The sequence below is a fragment of the Photinus pyralis genome, unplaced genomic scaffold (genome assembly GCF_008802855.1).
Source record: "Photinus pyralis isolate 1611_PpyrPB1 unplaced genomic scaffold, Ppyr1.3 Ppyr1.4_LG6, whole genome shotgun sequence".
NCBI lineage: Eukaryota > Metazoa > Arthropoda > Insecta > Coleoptera > Lampyridae > Photinus > Photinus pyralis.
The window spans coordinates 29,469,343-29,492,944 of NW_022170663.1; the positions used below are offsets into that span (position 1 = coordinate 29,469,343).

General features: G+C 35.7%; 5 protein-coding genes across 6 annotated transcripts; 2 read left to right on the top strand and 3 right to left on the bottom strand.

Annotated features, from left to right (window-relative positions):
- Positions 1-77: 77 nt before the first annotated feature.
- LOC116173269 (dual specificity mitogen-activated protein kinase kinase 4) lies at positions 78-7,389 on the top strand. Of its 2 annotated transcripts, XM_031490629.1 has the most exons (7): positions 78-295; positions 342-528; positions 2,466-2,495; positions 3,746-4,043; positions 5,390-5,689; positions 5,735-5,961; positions 6,010-7,389. In XM_031490629.1, exons 1-7 carry the CDS (start codon positions 262-264, stop codon positions 6,173-6,175), a joined length of 1,242 nt encoding a protein of 413 aa, XP_031346489.1. In that variant the 5' UTR covers positions 78-261; the 3' UTR covers positions 6,176-7,389. The 2 variants fall into 2 exon arrangements, with proteins under 2 accessions (XP_031346489.1, XP_031346490.1); XM_031490630.1 differs by lacking the exon at positions 2,466-2,495.
- A 1,278-nt stretch (positions 7,390-8,667) lies between these two features.
- LOC116174582 lies at positions 8,668-9,441 on the top strand. Its single transcript, XM_031492519.1, has one exon. It carries the CDS (start codon positions 8,668-8,670, stop codon positions 9,439-9,441), a length of 774 nt encoding a protein of 257 aa, XP_031348379.1.
- A 1,530-nt stretch (positions 9,442-10,971) lies between these two features.
- LOC116174360 (palmitoyltransferase ZDHHC15B-like) lies at positions 10,972-12,834 on the bottom strand. Its single transcript, XM_031492275.1, has one exon. It carries the CDS (start codon positions 12,154-12,156, stop codon positions 11,218-11,220), a length of 939 nt encoding a protein of 312 aa, XP_031348135.1. The 5' UTR covers positions 12,157-12,834; the 3' UTR covers positions 10,972-11,217.
- Positions 12,835-14,085: 1,251 nt separating this feature from the next.
- LOC116175180 (vacuolar protein sorting-associated protein 18 homolog) lies at positions 14,086-21,739 on the bottom strand. Its single transcript, XM_031493302.1, has 12 exons — positions 21,572-21,739; positions 21,336-21,519; positions 21,044-21,286; positions 20,753-20,841; positions 20,395-20,706; positions 19,613-19,871; positions 18,985-19,565; positions 15,440-15,802; positions 15,191-15,395; positions 14,996-15,147; positions 14,580-14,811; positions 14,086-14,458 (listed from the first exon to the last, which is right to left on the bottom strand). Exons 1-12 carry the CDS (start codon positions 21,632-21,634, stop codon positions 14,214-14,216), a joined length of 2,928 nt encoding a protein of 975 aa, XP_031349162.1. The 5' UTR covers positions 21,635-21,739; the 3' UTR covers positions 14,086-14,213.
- Positions 21,740-22,578: 839 nt separating this feature from the next.
- Positions 22,579-23,464, bottom strand: LOC116175182 (peptidyl-tRNA hydrolase ICT1, mitochondrial). The gene is made up of 4 exons (XM_031493303.1): positions 23,225-23,464; positions 22,984-23,169; positions 22,768-22,937; positions 22,579-22,723 (listed from the first exon to the last, which is right to left on the bottom strand). Exons 1-4 carry the CDS (start codon positions 23,339-23,341, stop codon positions 22,633-22,635), a joined length of 564 nt encoding a protein of 187 aa, XP_031349163.1. The 5' UTR covers positions 23,342-23,464; the 3' UTR covers positions 22,579-22,632.
- Between the last annotated feature and the right edge of the window lie 138 nt (positions 23,465-23,602).

The window sequence follows — 23,602 nt, forward strand, 5'->3', positions numbered from 1 at the left end:
GTTTATTATGGTATATGATTTCGATGTGATAATCCCCAATTTTGTTTGGGTAACTATTCTGTGGTTTTAATTTGTTCACAGAGTGCGCATACTCAAAAATAGATTAAGGAAGTGCATAAATAAATTGCCACAATTTTTACTTGTTTGTAAACTTTGAAAATAAAAAATAATCTAATAATAATGTGCGATAATTTGGTTTAATACATTCCTCCTTAAAACTCTTGCCAAGCTTATAGTTTCCCCTTGAGTAGGCAACAAAAAATGGCAGATCAATCAGGAAATTCAACTAACCCATGTAAGTGTTTATGTGTAAGTGGTTTGCACTAATTGTTGTTTAACAGCCCGTCGCCCATTATTAAAAATGGACCTGCCACCGTCACAACAAAATATGACATTCTCCTTTCGACCACTGCCTAACCAATTAAACATAACGGAAGGTAGTATCATTTGTACCTCTACGAACCGTCCTAAGATGACTTTGCCAAAAGTTCCTAGAGCAGCCGTTGATATTGTTCATGAGAAGACACGGTAAGTTAAATAAGGCTTTAATTTGTGTGCAGTGTAAAGAGTCCCGAAGGACTTGTGCAATTAGGTTGCCTCGACTAATATATGGTGCTTTAAAACAATTGAACCGGGTTGGTAGTAATTGTCCTGGCAACAATTGTAACTATAGAACAACATACCAACCCGGTTAGTCCCATTAATTATTGTCAAACCCCAATGAATTAAGTTGAGAATTTGAGCTTGAACCTTTACGTAATCAGAGTAATACCGCAGCTTACTGGAACAACCACCTCAGACACTCTGCAGCAGCACCCTAGATCTGGCATAACAAACAAACAGAATTTTAAATGCATAGTAATCGAAGATACCTACGAAAGAAGTAGGATTTATATTTCTTTTTTTTGTTATTTATTTAGTGTAGTTGCTGGTTGCTATTGCACTTCTAGTATAAAAACAGTCAAGTCAATCATCGGAGGTAGCGGCCCACTGCAAAACTGGTCGCCTGTGAGTTGTATACAAATTATGCTTTTATATTTAATATACAGGGTGCGTGAAAAAGTAGATTTTGATACCAAAGTTGATTTATTTAAATAGAACAGTATTTTTTTTAATTCATTTTCGAATTCTGTATCAAATTATCAAAATATTTCAAAATTTACTTTTTGGCCCTGTATATTTTCTCTTCAGTATAAAAATTGCGCAAGAAAAAATTATGATGAATGTGTGCGAGCATTCGTTTCAAACCCAAGAGGTAATGACTACGACAAGCTCATGTAATTGTTCTTTGTATTCAATGTCTATAGCCGCGTTATTCACTTTAGACAAAGTGCTATAATTTGCGAGACTTACGTCTTTTGTGACCCAGTTACATTTATCCTATAGATAAATTCTCTGGAAATTTCGTGGAAGTCATCTGTCAATAAATGTACCGAGCTGACAAAAGGTAGTAGTGTAACTAGCTCAAACTTATTTTTTTCATGAAACCTTTGGATAGCTGACATTATTATTGATAGGTAATATGAAAGACCAAAAGGGGGGGGGGGGAATACTGCACCAATCGCTCCTGTGAACGCATTAACTATAACTTCTATTACCACTACATGTACAGGGTGTCTGATTTTTAACACACTCCATAATCACGAACTTATAAATTAAGATGGACTGCTAATGCTGAATTAACAAATGACACCTACATGGGGGCCGCCATGATGTGCACTTACTTGGCGCGAAATTCAAATCAACTAATAAACAAGCATTAACCCAACATTAACCTCACGTTTTCTAAATAAATTACTGTGACACATGTCATTTTCCAAGGCTGCAATAGTCTCAAAACTTGAGCACTAGGACAATTCCCCTAGAAAATAACTAGAATGTGCACATCATGGCGGCGCCCATGCTAGGGCCATTTCTACCTCTATGCAACTGTTTGATCAGCAGTCTATCTTAATTTATAAGTTCGTGTCCATAATTCACATATTCGCTAGAAGAGATCCCAGGGAAAATTAAAAAATTTTCAATTTCAAAAAGGCCCTTTCTTAGTTGATAAGAGTACAGGAAAATGTTTATTACAAAAGTCTTTTTGTGATTGTTGAATAAACTGACATTTTCAAAATAAGTAGGTACTGTGCGATCAAAAATGAGTTGCTGTCGAGTCACCTTTGGAACTTTTGTTTACATGGGAAATCGTATTTAACTTGAACTTCCAAAGGCGACTCGACAGCAACTCATTTTTGATCGCCCGTTATATGAGGCCAGTTAAAAAAGTTATCTAATTTGGCCTCATTTTTTTAAATAGACCACCCTAAAACACTAAAAAAAACACTACGAAAATTCAATATTGATTTAAAAAGATTTAAAAAAAATACAGAAGTTAAAAATGATTTGAATCTTTTTTAATGAAATTTTTATTAGACAAATTTCTCTTATATCGATAATTAATATTGTTGGTTCTTTCACAGTTTTGGTGCACCAGAAAAGGTGAAAATAAGGTAACTTTTCGTTTTAACTTTTTAACTCTTTCAGTACAACTTACATATTATGGCAGGAATGTTGTATACTTGTATCATAGTCAAGTCACACTGAAAGGGTTAATTATTCATATGTAAAGAGTTATGTGTAACGTGTATGTATTGTTCCATGTTGTTTCTTGAATGTAATTTTAAAAAAAAGACAATCAAGTAAATTAGTATTACTGAATTGGTACCGTAAACAATTGAAAATAGTTGTCTCAAACAACTATAGGATGTACCAAGTCAAGTTACTTAATTGTTTTAACTGAATTAGTAGGTATAAAAAATCTCTATCAAACTCTATTATATCATTATGCATTTTGTGGACGTCCAACATTGCTTTACTTTTTTATTTAGTTTTAGCCAAACGGTAAGATGAAATGATTCTGATCTTCATTACTAAATACTTTGAATGTAAAAGTGTTGATTTCTAGGTTGATTTTAATATGTTACATTTTTATATACTCATACCAGAGGAAAAAAAAACAACCCGGAGAGGACTCCTCCTTGGGCTAAAAAAAATTTATGGTTGGAAACTGCAGCTGTTGCATGCTGAACATTATTTCATTTTCCGTGCCAGCGTATACAGTGATATTTATTAAGAAGTAGACATAGGGATTTACATGTATTGTTTTTCTCTGTCTACTCTTCTGAAGGGCGCCTAATTCTATATACCCTAAATGACTTCTGAAAACAAATAAAGATCTGACTGTCACATTAATTAATTTGAATATTGTTACTTTGGCTTCAGAAAATAAATTGTTTATGCTCCGCTATTACCGGCACTATACCAATTGACAATATCAACTTTATATAGAAATACGGAAGCCAAAGCAACAATATTCAAATCAATTATGTGACAGCCCAATCTTTATTTGTTTTAAGAAGTTATTTTGGTTGCATAAAATAGGGGCTCTTCAAAGAATTTTGTTATTTAAAAGTAGACATAGGGAAAAACAATACACGCAAATCCCTATGTATACTTCTTAATAAATATCACTGTATGTAATTATATAGAAAATGTTATTCACAAATTTCTTTAAAAATTGCTTCGATAGAACCAGACTAAGTACTTTAATTGGCGTATGTCTCAAATGTGATTATTTACCTTCATTTTACCATGGTTAAAACTAAATTAAAAAATTGACAAGAGTATGTAGTCTAAAGATTCAAATTGTGAAGTTGCGCATAAATTAGGTACTCCACTATCAGATCATTAAAATTTGTAGAGAATGCCGATTTAGAATTTCGCAATCCATACAATCAACTGGAAAGTTGCAATTAGCAGGAAAAAGTTACGACTTTACCTCGGACGATCTTCAAGATCTTGGAGAAATCGGTCGGGGCGGATTTGGTACCGTCAATAAAATGCTGCATCGGAAGTCGGCGACGACTATGGCCGTTAAACGCATTAGGTCAACTGTTGATGAGAAAGAACAAAAACAGTTACTTATGGACTTGGAGGTGGTGATGAAAAGCAACGAGTGCCCTTATATTGTACAATTTTACGGTGCACTTTTTAAAGAGGTAAGTATGAGATTATGCATTGCCTTTTTGTTGTATGTGTTCTCTTTCTCTAATAGGGTCGGTTATAGTTCATTTTACCGCTTGTGATTTTCCCAGCCCCTCCAACAAATTACATGCGTAATTACACAGTGCTATTTATTAAAAAGTAGACATAGGGATTTTGGTATTTTTCCCGATGTCTACTTTTAAATGACAAAATCCTTCTAAAGGGCGCCTAATTTTATGCAACCAAAATAACTTTTTAAAACAAATAAAGATCTGTTGATGTTGATGATCAAGATTATTGTTGGGAGCGTATAGTAGATTAAAAAAAATCGATGTCGTTGCATTTCCGCGGTGGGCATCACATGAGGGGGAGGGAGCAAAGTAGCGCGCGTGGCGATTCACTTTATCGTTTCTAACCCAAAGACGGTAATAGTTAGAGCAATGCTTGAAGCGGCTATTTACAGCTACTTATATTGCCTACAAAAAATGTCCTAAGGATAGAAGTCGTACTTCTAACTGTTTTGTTACAAATATATTATTTCGGAATATATCCAAATCCACTGAAAATCATATTTGCCACGTACTTCTTGTATCTATAAGACAATTTTAATAGTGTCGTGCCAAAAAAAAGGCAGTGTATAACCTTCCTTTTTTACCAAAAATCGACTGCACCAAAATTTCTCAGGAAAAAACTTATTCTAATTAATTTTGGTGCGTAGAATCCGAAACGATTAGTACTTTTTCGATTAGACGTCTCAATCAAAAGTTATGGGCAAAAAATTTCGACAAAAAATTCAAAGGGCTGTAACTTTTGATCTAGTAGCCCGATCTTGGAACTGTTTGAAATTATGGATTTTACAGGTCACATTCTATAAGAACATATTTTTTTCCGGTCGACCTGAGACAATTTTTTTTTGCCAAAAAAAAAGGCAGTGTATACCCTTCCTTTTTTACCAAAAATCGACTGCACCAAAATTTCTCAGGAAAAAACTTTTTCTAATTAATTTTGGTGCGTAGAATCCAAAACGATTCCTACTTTTTCGATTAGACACCTCAATCAAAAGTTATGGGCAAAAAAGGAATTTCGACAAAAAATTCAAAGGGCTGTAACTTTTGATCTAGTAGCCCGATCTTGGAACTGTTTGAAATTATGGATTCTACGGGCCACATTCTTTAAGAAAATATTTTTTTCCGGTCGATCTGAGACAATTTTTTTTTCGTGCCAAAAAAAAAGTCGGTCAACTGAAGGTTGAACTATTGTAGTACAACCGGCCCATAAAGTTAGATTAAACTTGGGTTACAGGAAGACAATAACTTCCACAATCCACTTATATTGGTGTAATCTAAGGTATCTTTTGCAGGGTGACTGTTGGATATGTATGGAATTGATGGATACGTCCTTAGATAAATTTTACAAATTTATTTATGAAAAAATGAAAATACGAATTCCCGAAACAATTTTAGGAAAAATTACTGTGGCAACAGTAAAAGCGTTAAATTACCTGAAAGAGCAATTAAAAATTATACATCGCGACGTCAAACCGAGTAATATCTTATTAGATCGAAAAGGCAACATTAAACTTTGCGACTTCGGTATATCGGGTCAATTGGTTGACTCGATAGCGAGAACCCGTGATGCAGGTTGTCGCCCATACATGGCGGTAAGTTGTGATTCGCTTCACCTGTTGCTATAAATATTTATTTAGCCAGAACGAATAGATCCCCAAAGGGGCAAGGGTTACGATGTACGAAGTGACGTATGGTCTTTGGGAATTACACTGATGGAGGTGGCGACCGGACATTTTCCCTATCCGAGATGGTCGAGCGTTTTTGAACAGCTGCATCAAGTAGTAAACGGCGATCCGCCGCGCTTATCGACCAATCATAATGCAAATATATTTACTGCGGAATTTGTAAACTTTGTAAATACATGGTAATTATTGCGTAATTTATGTTTTTGTGTGTTAATTCTGTTTTACAGTTTGATCAAAGATGAACTATCTAGACCCAAATACAATAAGCTGCTACAAGATCCATTTATAATTAACGCAGAAAAGGAAGAAGTTGATGTGGCATCATATGTTTCTGATATTATGGATGAAATGGCAAATAATGGTGTCAGCGCTTTCACAACTAATCAGCAGTAGTTTATTAGATTTCTATTGCTCCAGTGTTTTTAAAGGGGTGTGTGAGGCAAAAAATAATTATAAATACTATATCAACACCAGTTTTATAAAATACATTTTTATTGTAATGGTCCTAGTTTGTTAAGGGACAAGTGCCATCAAATGTTTTACTTTCTTATTGCAACATGGTTCTATTTCATTAACACTAGCCCAATAATTCTTTATTCTTGAAAAGTACCATTGTCGATTCCAACTGCTCAAAAAAAAAATCAAAAGGCACTGACCTGAAAGTGTGAAAAAAAAATGTATACAAAATCAAAAGAATAAGTACTTGAATTGTTTTAAAGTGAGCATTCAAAGATCCGGCAGTAAAAGGGTCCTTTAACTCGTTTCATTTGTTTATTGTAATTCAAAGCGTGTCAGAACCATATGCATTTCTATGCCTTTGGCTTCTCACACATCGTTAACAGTGAAAGTTATTTTAAAGGTGCTCAAAGTTTAAAATGATTTGGTTGAAGAATTTAATTACTGCATGCGATACGTCGATTACAATTTCGATAACATGGCATATTTTGTGAATAAACCTAGGAAACTAAATTTTTAAAAATTCAACCTATTTTTCCACCATCGCGAGATAATTATGAAATGAAAAATTTTGATCTCAATTATGGTCATAACTAACACTTTATAAGAAGTAAATGTACATACCACTTAGCTGTAAAATAATTGTAATTATAATGAATGTAAAGCGGCTAGCTAAATTGTTTATGGAAATGTCTATTGTGTAGGTACTAGTTTTGTAAAACTATTGTTATAATGTGTATAATTAAAAAAAAAACAGTAGGTATAAAGTATTTATCTGATAGTTAATTATTGTGATTTTCCTTTTGTAGCAATAGTGTCCCACACAGGAATGTAATGTACCATTGCATATGTAGATTAACCGTAGTTTATTTTTGGATTATGATGCGTGGACTGCACATATGTATAATTCAAAAGTTATATCAATATAATCTAATCTTTCGATAATAGTTCTAGTGTTCTCTCCCTTTAGGCATCAAAGTTCAGAAGTAAACTTCTGTTAATCGGTTTGTAACATACGACATTACAATGTTAAGAAATATAATAACAATAAAACAGTTGCCTGTTACTTTAGCATACCGTATAGAGTACGTTTTGTATATAAATGTTGTTAAATAAATATTGTTTTTAAATATATCGGAAGTCCATTGTCATTAGGTATTTTTACTGAAAGAAACCACACACACACAAACCCAATTAGGGGGTAAAAACAACATCCTGGTAGTTTTGCATCATTCTCGCCGTTATGCATTTAGGCCACTGGAAATGTTTTACTGGCAAGTACAGAATTCAAATTGCACAAGGACAAAACTTGGCTATTTGTCACGCGTAAAGGATGCATTTGGCTTTCCAAATGCGAACATGAAGTTTCTAGGTGGAGCGGCAGTAGTGACAAATCTGTGGCCTATTTTGACGTCAAGGTTTCCTTTATCATTTGTTAGGGGAAGGTTGAAGATTAGTACCTACAAGTAATTTAGGGCATATTACAGTTTTTGATACGTAGACAGTGGAACTTTCCATAGCTGTGGGTGTCTTTCATTTGAGATTAATATACAGGGTGTTTTGATAATTTAGGGTATCTTGAACATTGACAAGCAATGTTTAAAAAAACGTTCTGTAACGTTAAACGAATGTTCCATTTTGAAACCAAACATGGGACACTAGATTATGGGGTTCGTACCTGCGTCGCTCACCCCACAAACTTCCAGTTCGCCCGTAAAGATTAATTTACAAAGCTTGACACGTAAATAACTATGGAGCACGTTGTACCTTGGACCAGTCTACCTATCTAGTATGTGCTGCAACCTGGCGGACTCCGGGTGAACATAGATCACCACTGTAGTCAAGCCAGTGCACCTGTTGAGTTGTGCAGCTGTCAGTTTGTGTTTTTGGTTTTGCATAGCAAAAGTGGTTTTTTGGTAGTGAAAGTAAAGTTTTCGTCTTTTGTTTGAGTGTCCGTACTTCCGGCGAGTTTGTGCTAGCAGTTCTAATAACTGGCTACGTTGGTAACACATTGTTTGCTGAGTAAAATGCCCACTTTGTTTTGAAAATTGTTTAGGTATTTACTCGTAGGCGGCCATTTTTGTTTAAAACGAGACCATCGTGTACCTTGGATACAAACGTGATCCTGTACCTTGGACCACTGGTCCATGGTACAAGACGTTGTAACACATGTGTTTTACTTGTGTTACAGATGTATGGAGGGAAATGCCGCGAAGCAAAGAAGGAAAGAAAAGAGCTCCAATAGATGAAGTTTCGTTGAAAAAGGCCATTGAGACTGTAACCTCAAATGATCCAGTTAAGAAAATGTCCTATAGAGGCAACAAAAGTGTTTGGTATAAGTAAAACTACCCTACTAAGACATGTAAATAAATTTAAAAATGCCGATAATGCCAATGAATACCACTATTCACCTAACCTTGCAGTAAAGCATGGTATTTACAGAAGAAGAAGAAAAAGGCCTAGTAACCTACATTAAAAATGTCGCCCACATGCAGTACGGATTGACCAAAAAAGGTGTGAGGCTCCTAGCTTTCAAGTATGCCAGGGCCAATGAGAAAAAAATGCATACCACTTGGAATGAGGAAGAAATTGCTGGGGAAGAATGGATGCGAGGGTTTTTAAAGAGGCACGGCGATTTGTCAGTTCGTAAACCGGAGGCGACAAGCTTGAGTCGCATGACTAGTTTCAACAGGAGCAATGTTGGGCTTTTCTTTAATCATATTAAAGAAGTTCACAGAAAATATGGTCCTATCGCACCTGATAAAATTTGGAACTTAGACGAAACGGGTCTCAGCACAGTCCAAGGCCAATCTAAAATAATTGCCCCAAAGGGGGTAAAACAGATAGGAAGTGCTACGTCGGCTGAAAGAGGATCTTTAGTAACAATGATCGCTGCTGTAAATGCAGTTGGCAATTCGTTGCCCCCTATGTTGATATTTCCCCGTGTACATTTCAAAGATAGGATGCTCTTTGGGGGACCAGCAGGATCTATTGGGGCCGCCAATCCTTCTGGATGGTCCAATGAAGCGACATTCATTAAATTTTTGGACCACTTTTTGAACACTGTCAAGAGCTCAAAGGATGATCGTGTCTTGCTCATTCTAGACAACCACGAAACCCACCTTTCTCCGGAGGTCCTTGACAAGGCATCTAATGCAGGCATTGTGGTGGTTACTTTCCCCCCGCATACTTCACACAGCTAGGCTACAGCCTTTAGACCTTTCTGTTTACGGACCACTTAAGACTTACTACAATCAAGCTGTTGAGGCCTGGCTGCTTAATAACAAGGGTAAGACCTTTGATATATATAGCGGAAGGCCTAGGCACAGATCCAAGAGCATTCACTCCAAGTAATGTGATGTCTGGATTCAAGAAATCTGGAATATATCCATTTGATGAAGCAGTTTTTACTGACGAAGATTTCCTGTGCTCTTATGTCACTGACAGACCTATGGATACTTCAAGCTCAGTCCCTGCGCTCTTTTTAAACGTTGAACCGTCAAACTCAGGAACTGCTTCTTGTTCAATCTTAGATCCTGGACCATCTACTTCATCAGCAATCGTTTCTTATCCTCCGCTATCAAGCACATCTTCAGTTACCGAGCCCTTTGATCCTAAGTCTTCATCTGAATCTGTAATTACAACACCAAATACGCCACGTAACACAGCACCAAAACCATGCTTTACCCCTGAAGAGGTTCAACCTTATCCCAAGGCTGAGCACCGTAAGAAGAAGAGACAAGGTAGACAACCAGGAAGAACCATGATTGCTACTGACACGCCTGAGAAGAACATAATTAAAGAACAAAAGACCAAAAGAGATAAGAAAAAAGGAACTGTGACCGAAAGAAAACCCTCTTCAAAAGACCTGGGAACTTTATTTGAGATAACAGAAAAAAATAAAACTGACAAACATAACAAGAAAAATCAAGGTAAGAAGATGAAGCTAATCAAACAGGATTCAAGTTCTTCCTCTGATTCAAATGAAGCGTTAAGCCTTGTTTCCACTGATAATGAGGACAGCGATGAAGAAGAATGCCTGTATTGTTGTTCATCTAAGTTGAGCGATAGAGGTGGAGAGAAGTGGTGTGAATGCACTTCATGTGGCCGTTGGGTGCACTATTTGTGCGCCGGAATTGAAGGGAAAGAATGGAAAATGTATTTATGCGACTTTTGTGGAAAAAGGAAAAAATAGACTTTTATGTATCTGATTAATAAGCGATAAAACCATGTTTTCTGTATAATTCCATAAATTTATTTTGTTTCTAGGAAATAAACAGGGTTACAGTTAAAAAGTTCATTTATTTACCCTTAGACTAAGAGTTTTGTATTAACCCTTTACTTTATTTTACCTGGTCCAAGGTACAAGAGGTCTGTTCCAAGGTACACGATGCTTGTGTACCTTGGACCACTTTACATGTTAATAGATTTAAATTTTTCTTGTCCAAAGTTATACAAATAATATAGTTTAACGATATCTTATGTTGTTCTGGAAGGTTTAAAGTATAGCTGGATGCTGTTTAAGTATTATGATTTCTAAAAACTTTGGCGCAAAAAAATGAAATGTAAAAAGTGGTCCAAGGTACAACGTGCTCCCCTACTGGGCACAGTTGTAACAATATTATTGTAACCATAGCAGAATCTACTTATTCAGCTAAGTAAAACATGGCCGACATGGATCATTATGCCCATATACTGTAGAAAACGCATCACTAATTAGTAGGTATAAATTTTGTTGGGTGATAACAGGCATATTTCTGGGCGTTAATTTTTTCCGTTGCAACTTTGATTCTGAGTACAATGTGGGAGGGCTATTATCAAAGGAACGAATGAGGCAAAGGTTTCTACTTATACTGTCGGGAATTTGAGTTATGTCCGAGTGTCAATAAGTGGCAAAACGTTTTTGATTAATGAAAGACACAAATTCACAAGCAATATTTTATTACACCAATTTAGGCCTTACACTACTTACAATAGTCCTATGATCGTTCTGAACTTGAATGTGAGGAATCAATTGCGTCATAATTGTGAATACGGCTGCGCACTGCAAATGACAGACCGTCGCCTTTGCGTGCAGCAACAGGAAAAAACCACCGAACAACGCAATCGCCGAATACTTCATGAAAATTCGTACAAGTGCCCATGTCGTATCCATTTTTATCAGGCCCATCATAAAACACAACCGGCCTAAACGCTTCCAGTGTCGTACGGTTATGGGCAGTTAAGTAAAAATGGTACCCGGTTAACGTTACCAAACTCATTGTAAATGTAATACCGACAAAAAACAAAAACAAAATCTGAAAATGGCCTTGGGAAGACTTCCCCGTCCAATATCTGACAAAGTACTGCGCAGTAGTTGCAGTAATAAACAAACAATAAGCCAAAGAATAACAGAGGAACAAAACGAAATATTTGTAATTAGTAAATCCGACGCAATTATTAATCCACGGACAGTGGTGGTCCATTTTCAGTACGCACTCCCCACAAACGGAGCAGTGATGAGAACGGTCCGGTTTGATATGGCGGCACTTCTTGCAGTACCTCACAGAACCGCCCACCGTATAATTTGTTGTTGGTAATACACTAGCGAAGGTTTCCAGTATGCTTCGTGCCATTTCTTCCGAATCCGCGTGCATTAAACGATCATATTCGCCATCTGGTAACTTAAATTGATCAGGAACGGTGCCAATGCCGGTACAAATAGTCTTGAAATACGTCCAGTAAAACATGAAGAATACGACATGATAAACTACCATGTAGGTCACCTTTTTTGCAAAAGGATCAACGGTGTATAAGCAAAATTCGACTACATAAACGTAATATGACCAAAATGTAATTAGCATTATAAACAGGACAGGTATCCACTTTGCTGCTCGAATGCACGAATGAGATTTTGCGTCTTTTATTTCTTGGGGCATAAGGAACGTTACCTTAAATGACAAGTTTGAGGTTTTTACAGATATGTCAGGGCCACCTATTCAGCGTCATTGTTAATCTTTTCTTTATATGAATAAAATCCATACAAAGGGGCAAATTAACTAAACGTTTTGTCAAAAAAATGTTTCTAATCTGTTGATCCAAGATTTTGGAATCAAATCTTTGTGTATCACAGAGCATAAATGGAGGTGAACAGCAAATTTGACACATGCTCAATACTTATTACTCTCACACACTCAAATTCACATACAATTCAAAATAAATTAAATTTGTAGTTAGTAAAATGCAGGAAAGTTGGATAAACCGTATGGTAAAAGAATCCATTTTCTTACCAGAATATGAATATGTTTTGTAGCGAATATTCCGGAAATCTCGATAAACATCGAGGCGCCATGAAAGTTTAGCCATTGGTGATAAAAGGCAGATGTGACGCAATCTTTCCGGGAAATATAACGTATTAGAGGACACTCAAGTTTGCTATATAAGCAAATCAAATTGCATTTGAGGACAGTTAAAATTTCAACGCCGAAATGTTACAAATTTATGGTTAACTGTAAATAAAATAAATCACGTAATTAAATTCACATTACAGTATATTACACACAAATATTATTTTAATAAAATAAAATGATCCTCTGATTTGCTTTTAACACACTTTTAATAACATCAGAGTAATAAAATATGGAAATATTAATGGTAAATATAAATCAATAAATAAATTTCGAGTAACTAGTAGTTTTGAGTCGAAATTTAAAAAAGAAATTTCCTGTCTCAAAGTTTAAAATTGGAAAACAGAAATTTCAAAAAATTAATTTCTAATGTTCCTCTTCTACATTTTCGTAAAAAAACACATTCCGATACATTCCGGAATAAAAAATAAAAAAGGCGATTCCGATACAATTTCGGAATAAAAAAAATGACATTCTGATGCATTCCGGAATCAAAAAGGCACTTCCAATGTAGAATGATTTTAAAAAACCACATTCCAATGCAATGGAAAAGGCGGTTCCGATGTAATTCCGGAATGGAAAAGAACACATTCCGATGCAGTCCGGAGTAAAAAAAAACAAAAAAACCGATTCCGATGTAATTCTGGAATTAAAAAAGGCCACATTTGGATGCATTCCAGAATAAAAAAAAATTTAAAAGGGCGATTCCGATGTAACTCCGGAATGATTTTTAAAAAACAAAAAAAGCAACATTCCGATGCATTCCAGGATAAAAAAGGCGATTTGTATGCAATTCTGGCATAGTAACAAAACAGATACATTCCTATGTATGTGTGTTCCAAAAGACGATTCCAATTGAATTCCCTAATGATTATTTTAAAAACCAAAAGATCCGATCCATTCCAATTAATCCGGTTTCAAAAAAAAACAGGGAACAATAATTTCATTAAAAAAATATATAAATTATTAGCTTTATTATTATACCAGGGAGTGCGCGAAGGCGCGAGACCCTTAAAATAAACATTCCGGTGTGTTCCGGAATAAAAAGGCGATTTCGATGTAATACCGGAATCATTAAAAAAATCACATTCCAATGCATTCCGGGATTTTAACTTTTTTTTTTTATTAAAAACGGCGATTCCGATGCATTATTCCGGAATTGAAAAAATTAAAAAGATGACTCCGATGTAATTCCTGAATGAAAAAAAGCGACATTCTGGAATCAACAAAGGCGATTCCGATTAGAATGATTTTAAAAAACCACATCCCAATGGATTCCACAGTGTTAAATTTTTTTTAATTAAAAAAGTCGATTCTAATAATAATAATAATAATAATAATAATAATTTTATTCGTCCCTTGAACTTGATCGTTGTGGGATTCTAATGCATTCCGGAATAAAAAAATTTTAAAAGGCAATTCCGATGGAATTCTGGAATAATTATTTTAAAAAGAGATCCATTGAACTAGTAACATAGAGGTTTTAATAAATAATAAACAATACACACTCGCTTAGCAGCTAACCCTGGCATATACAACTAAAAGAAAAGGTCTGTCTCCCTGCTTATATATTTTTGTTTATTTTCAATTCATTCCCACTCTTTCATAACTTTATCATACTCCTTCTCATCTACAAACGGCAAGTCTATATTCCTAATCATATTTTCTCCACAGTATAAGCACTCCGACGCGATTATATTATCGATATCCCCTTTGACAACATCCCTTGCAGAAATACCCGACGAACTTGTACTTACGGAATCCGTATTCGTTTGAGTACTTAAAATTTTCTGTTGCCGTTGAAGTTCTGCCAATTTAAATTTCTTAGCAGGCCCTTAAAAAAAAAGTATGCATAATGTTATAGTTCTTGCCTTTTCATAGCTATCCGTTTGTTGAATGGCTTACAGTAAAATGGACGAACGGACAGATATGAACCAGGGTGGTGAAGCATTTACCTAACATTGGCTTTAATTCCTTGAGTAAACATTCACTATGAAATTTGTGATTGCAGGGGAATATGTAAAACGGGCGGGTTAACAAAGTAAGCCCGCAAATTTCACATATGTCTCCAACTTGTAGGAAAGTATATCGATTGCGAAATGTTTGAATTTGCTTTCTCACAAGATCGGCAGACTGTGTCGCTTCTTCCATTTCGTCTTTTAAATCTTGAATGTGTTTATTATATTCCTGTAGAAAAAATATCGATCATTATTTGTTTTGTTATTATCGCATATAATGTTAGTTTCCATGTAAAGTAGTTTGTTTTTGAAAAAATAACAGTCAGTCAAACGTGTTGTAATATTCAATTAAAAAATGACTTCTCAAATATTCACACGGTGCTTCCCAAATAACCTTCACACAATTGCCTTACCTTCAAAGACTTACATATTGCATTTCGAAAGTGATCGATTGTTACGAAATCTGAAAAAAATGGTAAAATATCTTCGATCCGCAATAGATCACAGTGATCGAGAAATTCCATTGCCATTTCTATATTATCTTTTTCGCTAACCACATGCTGTGCTAAAACAGTTTCTTCAGAAGAGAACGGTGAAATGCTCTTTACCAATTTTCAGCCATAATTTCTTGCGAAGTTCTGTATCGTGTTGTTGTACAGTGTTGGCATATTGTTTCGCTAAATTTATATCAATTGTCAATGCTAAGTCGACTGCCGACTCCCAAAGGCCCAACATCGCGGATAATTGCACACAAGCTTGCGTTAACTTGTGTTCTTGACATAATCGTAGCGCAAAGTGGACATTATAATGCACCTCAATCGATAATAATCAGATAATTACGTGAAGAAGTAACTTACCATTGTTAGATCCTGCCCTTGACTATCCAGGTACTTCATCAATTTTTCCGAATTATTTTTAGCGTACAAAGAAATTAACAAGTTATGTATCGCATGTTCGGTGTTTAACAATTTCTCTACACAAAATTCTAGGTAAGTGATAACTTCGTTACAGTGCAACTCATCTTCACAATTTGCAAAGGCCGGTAATAATCTTCTGGGAACTAATTTCGATCCTTGCTCGATCAAGGCCTTCACCGTGAATTTCGGGATTTCTTGCATTAGTATCGGCGAAAATTGGTAAAACAATTCTTTGTTATTTTGACTTTTAAGGACGTCTAGCGCCTCGTGAAAACTATTCTTGTAAATCTGCTCTCTGATCAACTGAAAACAATTTTGACTAAGGGTTATGTTATCTATGGGTTTGGGCCATTAGTGCACATGCACATATTTAAAATCCATTGTCGGGGCATGTTGGGAGGACTTTATTGAAGTATTTTAAATGAAATTGCAATTATACAGGGTGATTTATATCAAATCGCATTTGTTTAAAATAGAACCCCCTGTATATTTTTGCATATTTCGACTCCTTGCTCAATTTTAATGTGACTTTATGTATTACACGTCAAATGAGTTCGTTTAGCCGCAATTCGTCATTTTTTTCAAAAAGTAGATGTGATGTCCTGAAAAAATTGAACATCACAGTTATCGTAAAGAAGGCAGTGACTCTGCAGTGTTGCTAATCATGCACACAATGCAAGCACATCGCATATAGTACAAAATATATAAACAATAAAATCTGATGTGCGCATGCGCAGATTGTGCAAGGCCAACTTTCTTATTTATGGAGATATTTCTTTAAAATTTTAACCAAAGATGCTTTTAGTGTAAGCAAACGTATCGCATATTGTAAACATCAGATTAATGTTCGCACGCGCAGGATGCGCAATATCAACTGTCTTATTTATCGAGATATCTTTTTGAAATTTTAATCACAGATGCTTCTGTTAAAGCATTGAATAAAAACACTATAAAGAAGCCTAACCTTATGGAAGAAAGTGCGATATATCCCCTTGTACCTGCATTGGTTGTGACCACCGCACTCTTTGCGGTAAATACAGGGAACGCAAATTCTCATTCTTCTCAGTTCAAGAATCAACATTATCGACAGTGTTCCCATTATATTCTTAGTTGAATCTCTGTCGCGCTTTATTTCCACGGCGTTAGGCACTATAAGTGTTTTTATTCAATGGTTAAAGGCAAACATATTTGATATTGCAAACAATAGATGTGCGCATGCGCAGTCAGTGCCAACTTCCTTATTTATGAAGATATTTCTTTGAAATTTTAACAATAGATGCCTCTAGTAAAGAAAAACATAGTGCACATACCTATGGCCTTTTGGGAAGTACTAATCAATTCATGCAAAATGCGCTGAAAACCTTTTTATTTTTTTGTGTTAAAAGAAATCACTACCATCTTGAAAATTGCAATCAAAGGTAACTTGATTTTTTTAAATGGAACTACCAAGCACTTTTTTTGCATCAAATATACTTCACGCTAGGAGGGCGACACTGGCCTTCTAGTAACTGAGTTAAATAACTAAAATTTACCGTTGAGTTGGCGAGATTATAGCTACCTGCAGCAAATCAGTAACATTAGTCAGGCCGGTGTTGCCAAAGATACTTCATAATTTAAAAGCTGTGTCAGAGAGGGTCAGGTTACTCAGAACAATACCTACGTCCAGTGGTGTAGTGGAGCCCTGCTTGTGAGAGGGGAGCGGCGCTCCGGCACAGGATAGGAGACGGAGATAAGATAAGTGATGATAACTAATGATATTTGCGACTTAGATAAAATTAGTCTTTGGTTAACAACGTAAACTAAAGGTCTGTAATATGGTGTTTGTTCATAACGTTTAATAAACAACTAAAAAGCCAACCGTAAAAACAAACTTGAATTTCTTTTATTTTTTACACCTTTAGAGCAATAATTTATTCAAAAATCTACGAACTGAAATTGTTTCAAAACCCATGTATTTTACTGCAAATTTTTAAAAATTTTCCTGGACCCCAATTTTGCTGGGGGGGGGGTATTCGATACCCTTGGTTGCCTGCATTTTAAGGGCTCCGGTACTGCTAAATTTGGCACTACACCACTGCCTACGTCTCAACAGCATAAATATACCGCCAATTCGATAAATAAAAAATGAAAATTTCTGATTTTCGTTTTTAATTTTTTCATGGTAAAGTAATCTTACTCTACATTTCTTAACACATTATCCAGACACTTTTTAAAGGAGATTTCGAATATGGCATCCTGTTTTTAATATGTTTTAAGATGACAAAGAAACACGTGGCAACTTTAATTTTTATTATGGTAGCCATTTCGGATTTTGACATTTCCCAATTTTAATTGTCTGCGAAGAGTGCTTTGGAAAAACGAAACGTTCTTTTGTTGTGAACAAAAGGTTGACTTATTTCAAGTAGTGTCATTTACGTTTGTGCTAGTTTTATTGCGAAAATATTACTTATTCTTATGTATTTTGTTCTAATTTGAATTACAATTTTCTTGCAAAACGAATGTTCAATTCTGTTCAATGAAAATCAAATTTTCTCAACACTAGTTCCCTGCCAACGCTGCAACCAGACAGATGGATCAAACTGTCAAACTTTTGTTCACAATAAAAGAACGTTTTGTTTTTCCAAAGCACTCTTCCCCAAAAATTAAAAATTGTACTTTTAGGAAAAATGTGATACTGAACCACTATGTGTGATATATCGTTGTAAAGAGAAGAATAATATGGAAAAACGTCAAAAATTGAGTTTAGTATTTTTGACACTTGACAATTCTGCCTGAAAGTTTTTCAGCTCTTCCCTTTATGTCGAAGAATATGTGCCCCAAACTTGGTTCCAATGGGTTCGCCCGTTTAGCCGGAAATGGGATTACAGAGAGACAACCAACATCGTTGAGAATTTGTTTGATTCGGATTCCTGCTTTAAAACGAATACTTGAATACTTCCGTCAAAAAAGTGGGGGAGGGGGGAGTCATTTCTTTATCATAAAATAGCTGTAAGAGCACCCTCTCACGAGGCGTTTTGGAAGCGCTGCAGAGTGGCTCCCGTCTCTGCGCGGCTTGTACCAGAACAAATGCGCGCTGCTGGTAGCGCGACCCCTTCACACGGCGCGATTCTCAGCGCCACTTGTAGCGAGATGCATCGGCATCAAGGTTGACTACTTACTACATAATGGATCGTGGCAACACATTTAACAAATAACTATTTCAACGAAACGTATACAGCCTACATACACTTCTTATTATCAAGTATTGTATGGTAATACATAAAGTCACACTAAAATTAACCAAGGAATCGAAATATGCAATAATATACAGGGGGCTCTGTTTAAAATGCAGCTTTGATATAAATCACATTGTATAACAATTGTAATTTCATTGACCATATTTTAAATATGTGCCCACAATCTTACACCGACGCACTAATGGCCCACCCTGTATAGAGCTTATTCCTCAGAGAACCTTCCCAGAGGAATAGACAGCGTATACCTACCTTCTCAAAATCTTTTTGGACGATAGTTAGTTGAATCGAATTCGTCTTATCACCATGACTAGCCATAAGATTGTAAATGGTAGATTTAATACTTTTAATCCGTTCAGCAACTTTTTCCAATGCCAAAAAGGCCTGAAAGTCCTTTTGCAGGTCAAAAAATTGGGGCGTTTGCTCTTTTCCAGAAATTCTTAATTTTTCCAGTTGATTGAGATACAGTTCAATGACCCATATGACGATTAAGGTGATCTGAGTTTTATCGTGAGGATTAAACGTCTCCAGTTTTTTGCATAAAAATGTTTTCAAGGCGTCTTGTTGATTCACCTGTATGAATTTGAGACAAATTTCTTCAAAACCGGACAGTGCCAAGGCATAGCCGTTCGCACTCTCCATATACTTCTTTTCTTCAAATAACATATCCGCCTCCTTTATTAGCACATGATTGTAATGGACCGGATTATTTCTAGAGTACCTCTTCGCCAAATCAAAATTCTTGCCGTCACAGTAAATTTGCCATACGTTCCGATCTTCTTTTGCAATTTTAAAACGAAACACAGTATTTTCCGCAACGGCCCATATCGTTCCTAAACCTCAGATAAAAAACAGTTAACTCTTGAAAAAGAAAACATACCCGCAATAGGATCTTTAATTATGTTTACCAGGCGCCCGAAGGCCTCGTTGTAATTGTCTTCGTACACTAACTCTTTATTCAACAAAGACACGCCCTTAATTTTGTCAACGTATGCGATTAACACATGAAACTCGGTTAGTACGCAAGCGATTGGCGGTTTTTGCAATACGGAATAATCCTGATAGACGGGTTTCGGGTAAAAGATTTCTTTCGATTGTTTCATAACTTCGGAGATGTCCTTGTCGGATAGTGGATCAAACTAAAACACAAGCACGTTACATTTTTAACGTCCTTGGGGGGGTTTGTACATTTTCAGTTAGGTTGAAAAACTTAGCACTGCGCCCTCATCGCGCGACATCATTGCAAACAATTTCCCTTAGTTTGAGAGTGTGATATTTTATGTTTCAATCGATCGCATGTGCGTGGTGCGTTGTTTGTAGGCCCTGAGTGCCTTTCAACTTTATAGCATTATTAATTGGTGACTGGTGAATAAATTTGTATTGACCAGTTGGATTTAGTCTCCCCAATATTCCCATTAAATTTATTTTTCATGCAGTTAACTCATAGAATAATTTGAAAAAATAAGATAACAAAAGATAGCTGTCACCATTTTCATTTGTCTTCAAAATAGATTTACTGTAATTTTGTTTAGTTTTAAATAATTCTAAACTTCAATGACGAATATTGAAACCAAAATTCCAGACAGGAAGGCATATTATTATATAATTTAAATTTGCGGCTCATGTGCTAAGTAATGAGGGTGGAACTGTAACGAAAACTACCTTTGTGTATAGAATACAATCTTCGATCAACCACGCCAGTGCTGAAGGGTTACTGTTATTTTCAGACCAAAACTTTAGGCGAGAATAGCGTAACTTGCTTTTCACCTCGTAATAAGTTAGACTTTCGGGAATATTCAAATATTTGTTAAAAATTTGCTGCAGCATTGGCTTCTCGTCGGAAGCGATTGTTCCGACGAAATGATATAAACGAATTGGTGTGGCGACAAAAATGAAATACCTGTCGGAATTAAATATTTGACGAAATTCTATTCCGTTTATAGGCGTATTTGTACCTTTCCCAATGTCAAATACCTGAAAATGCAGAAATATTATGCTGCGTTAGATATGGACCAATTACCTGTTTGCAATATAATTCCAATCCTGTAGTGAAAAATTTATCGCCTTCTAATAAAATTTCCGTTTCAAATATGAGCCCTTTTGAGGTACCTACAAAACAACATCCAGTATCAACAACCGAAAGGCGAAGCCCAGCCTACTAAATATCAAGGTGAGAACTCAAATTCAAATTGTTTCACCCAATCTTTTGAATAAATTAAATTCTTGTTACACTTGGTACCATTGCAAGTTCGCTTATGTAAAAGGATGAGAAAAAAAAGGGCGTTTTTTGTTTTTGGAAACCCAACTATACCTATCAAAATGGGTCCAGTAGAAGCTTCAAATTTATTGGTATAATTCCAACCAACTTCAGTTACTTCAAGACCACGAAATTTTGTTGTGGCACGTAGTTTATGTGAACTTTTAGGCAAATACAGTAATTCCGACACTGTTTCTTGAGTACGTGGTGAAAAGCTTAGTAATAAGTGTACACCGGTGGGATCCAGAAACATATTAGATAAACGACAGGACTTTGTGTACTTCGCTAGTGATATTTCTACAAACAAAATTAGACAGCAATTATTCAAAAACCGTACCAATAGTACCATTCTGTTGATCGGGTTGTTGAATATCCATTCGAAACAGTATGCTGTTTGCCATTGCTACGACTAAATATTTATTTGATATAGCGACGTGCGTTACTTTCTCGGAAGGAGTGAAATTCATTCTTGCTTTTTCAAAGATGGGGACATCTTGTTCCAGCTTCATGTGAATGAATCCGGACTGATTCTAAAGACAGTTATGGAGAATTGGTCATTGGCAATTCCAGTTTTTAACTTACCCAGGTATTGTTATGTTCGGACCTCTGTGCAGGTTGTTCAAACTGGTCAAACATACCCGCCATGATTTTATGGGTCTTGCCTCTGTAATTCAACGAAGACAACTTATGTATCTATAAAGAAGAAATACTGTTTTGTATTTAAAAAGCACAGCCTCCCATAGACGTATGCCTAGCCACAATTCACAAATCGCGAAAATGTGGCTACGCGACCTCAGTTCCCTTTATATACAAAGTGCGTTCGATTATCCGTTGAGTGAGAAGAGCATACGGTGCAAAAGGTCACGTGATCACTGAGGCAAATCAATAACTGTACAACAAACGCACGGTATAGAGCAGATGGATTTTGGTTGGTTAAATACTAAATCATTAATATTAAAGGAATTTGAGAAAAATTCGCTAAAAAGTGAAGGCATAATTATTCTTATACATCAGGAACTTTGCAATTTCAAAAAAATATCTCCATAAAAAAACTTGACATTGCGCACATCTGATTTTTACACTATGCGATATGCTTGTCTGTACTACAAGCATCTGTAAAAATTTCAAAAAGATTCCATAAATAAAAAAGTAGACATATTGCACATATCGATTCTCAAGATTTTCCTACCGAATGCAAAAAGACAAACTAAATATCTTGAAAACTGTAATACCCGCATTCACAAAAGATGATTAAAAATATTAGAATGTTAGCCACGTTTGATTATAAGATAAGATGTTTCCCATTCTAATATTTTTAATGATTGATTAACCTTAATTCTTTGTGAAACAGGGCATAGGAGTAGTTCAGGCCTCGAACAGACTGATGGAAAAAGTTACTATAATAGCTCGGTCCAGTACAAGTTGGAAAAAGCAGTAAATAATCCCCTGTCACTCAAATTGTTAAACAAACCTCATTAAATATTTTAATTTTTTATACGCACATTTTGCTTTCTTGACCAGTGGGACCTGCTCCTGATGAAGTAGTGAATGAATACATATATGGCTTTCTTAATCACAAGATCCACAAGTTTTCTTAGAAAGTTTATTTTTTACAATATTAAACCTAATTCCGTAAACAAGTATCACTCAGATACTACTGGATCTCTCCTATCCGCCTTAATTTGTGATCGATGACGTTTCTTAAATAATCGCTCTCTCATCGCCTTTTCGTATCTATTAAAACCCACTTAGAAAAAATTATGATTGATCATTAATACCTTCGTCTTAGATGCTCAGCAGTTTCCTCGTCCACAGTATGACTTGGAATCATCACCGAATAGATACACTCCCGAAGTTTAGCTAAGCAATCTGCCAAATTTAATTGTTGGGATCGGGTTAGATCGGAACGAAATATCAGAAATCCATCGTTGTTCATCCTCGTTTTTAGCTAAAATTTACAATTTAAATACAAATCAAATCCTTAATCTACGTACCTTAGCCTTTAAATTTTGCTTAACTTCATCGGTTAACCACGTGGCGGAGTCTAAATGGAAACGAACGTCGACTTTGGTGTTTACCTTATTTACGTTTTGTCCACCGGGTCCACTGCTTTTCGAATATGTTACGTCGAGTTCGTTCATAGGTATATAACCGGTAAAATTATCCGCACTATTCGCAAACTAGAGAAAATCGACAATAATTGTTAAAGTATAGCTATGTTATGAAGGTGGATACCTTCGGAGTGGTAAGTTTGAGACTGCTTGTTGGGTACAACTTATCTAGGGCTATGGCACTTTTGTACGAGACAAAACGTCTCCCGAAACCTAAAATTATCTGTTTTGTACCCATCATAATTCAAAAACTGTGCTCTAGCCTAGGTCACTGATTAGTGAGGTTATGTTTACTTTTCCAGTGGTATACAGAGTACGCCAAAAAATTGGGTTGTACAGTAAACTGGACATTTTCTAAGTTTCTTTTATTCTGATCAAAAGATTTGAAAAGCGTTTATTTCCCTGATGTTTTAATACGCTAGCCAGTTTGCCACCCTTTCCAGAAGAGACAGAAAGCCGATCCAAGCAAACTGCATTCTATGGTATTAAGGTTGTTTTGAGA

Coding starts and splice junctions, on each gene's coding strand:
- LOC116173269 (XM_031490629.1), top strand. CDS start 262: ATGGCAGATCAATCAGGAAATTCAACTAACCCAT. Junction 296..341: donor AGGAAATTCAACTAACCCAT/GTAAGTGTTTAT, acceptor GTTGTTTAACAG/CCCGTCGCCCATTATTAAAA. Junction 2,496..3,745: donor CCAGAAAAGGTGAAAATAAG/GTAACTTTTCGT, acceptor TAAAATTTGTAG/AGAATGCCGATTTAGAATTT.
- LOC116174582 (XM_031492519.1), top strand. CDS start 8,668: ATGGTATTTACAGAAGAAGAAGAAAAAGGCCTAGTAACCTACATTAAA.
- LOC116174360 (XM_031492275.1), bottom strand. CDS start 12,156: ATGCCCCAAGAAATAAAAGACGCAAAATCTCATTCGTGCATTCGAGCA.
- LOC116175180 (XM_031493302.1), bottom strand. CDS start 21,634: ATGGCGGGTATGTTTGACCAGTTTGAACAACCTGCACAGAGGTCCGAA. Junction 20,842..21,043: donor TACTGGACCCATTTTGATAG/GTATAGTTGGGT, acceptor GTTGTTTTGTAG/GTACCTCAAAAGGGCTCATA. Junction 15,803..18,984: donor TCCAAAAAGATTTTGAGAAG/GTAGGTATACGC, acceptor AATTGTTTTCAG/TTGATCAGAGAGCAGATTTA.
- LOC116175182 (XM_031493303.1), bottom strand. CDS start 23,341: ATGATGGGTACAAAACAGATAATTTTAGGTTTCGGGAGACGTTTTGTC. Junction 23,170..23,224: donor TCAAACTTACCACTCCGAAG/GTATCCACCTTC, acceptor GATTTTCTCTAG/TTTGCGAATAGTGCGGATAA. Junction 22,938..22,983: donor AGCAAAATTTAAAGGCTAAG/GTACGTAGATTA, acceptor TGTAAATTTTAG/CTAAAAACGAGGATGAACAA.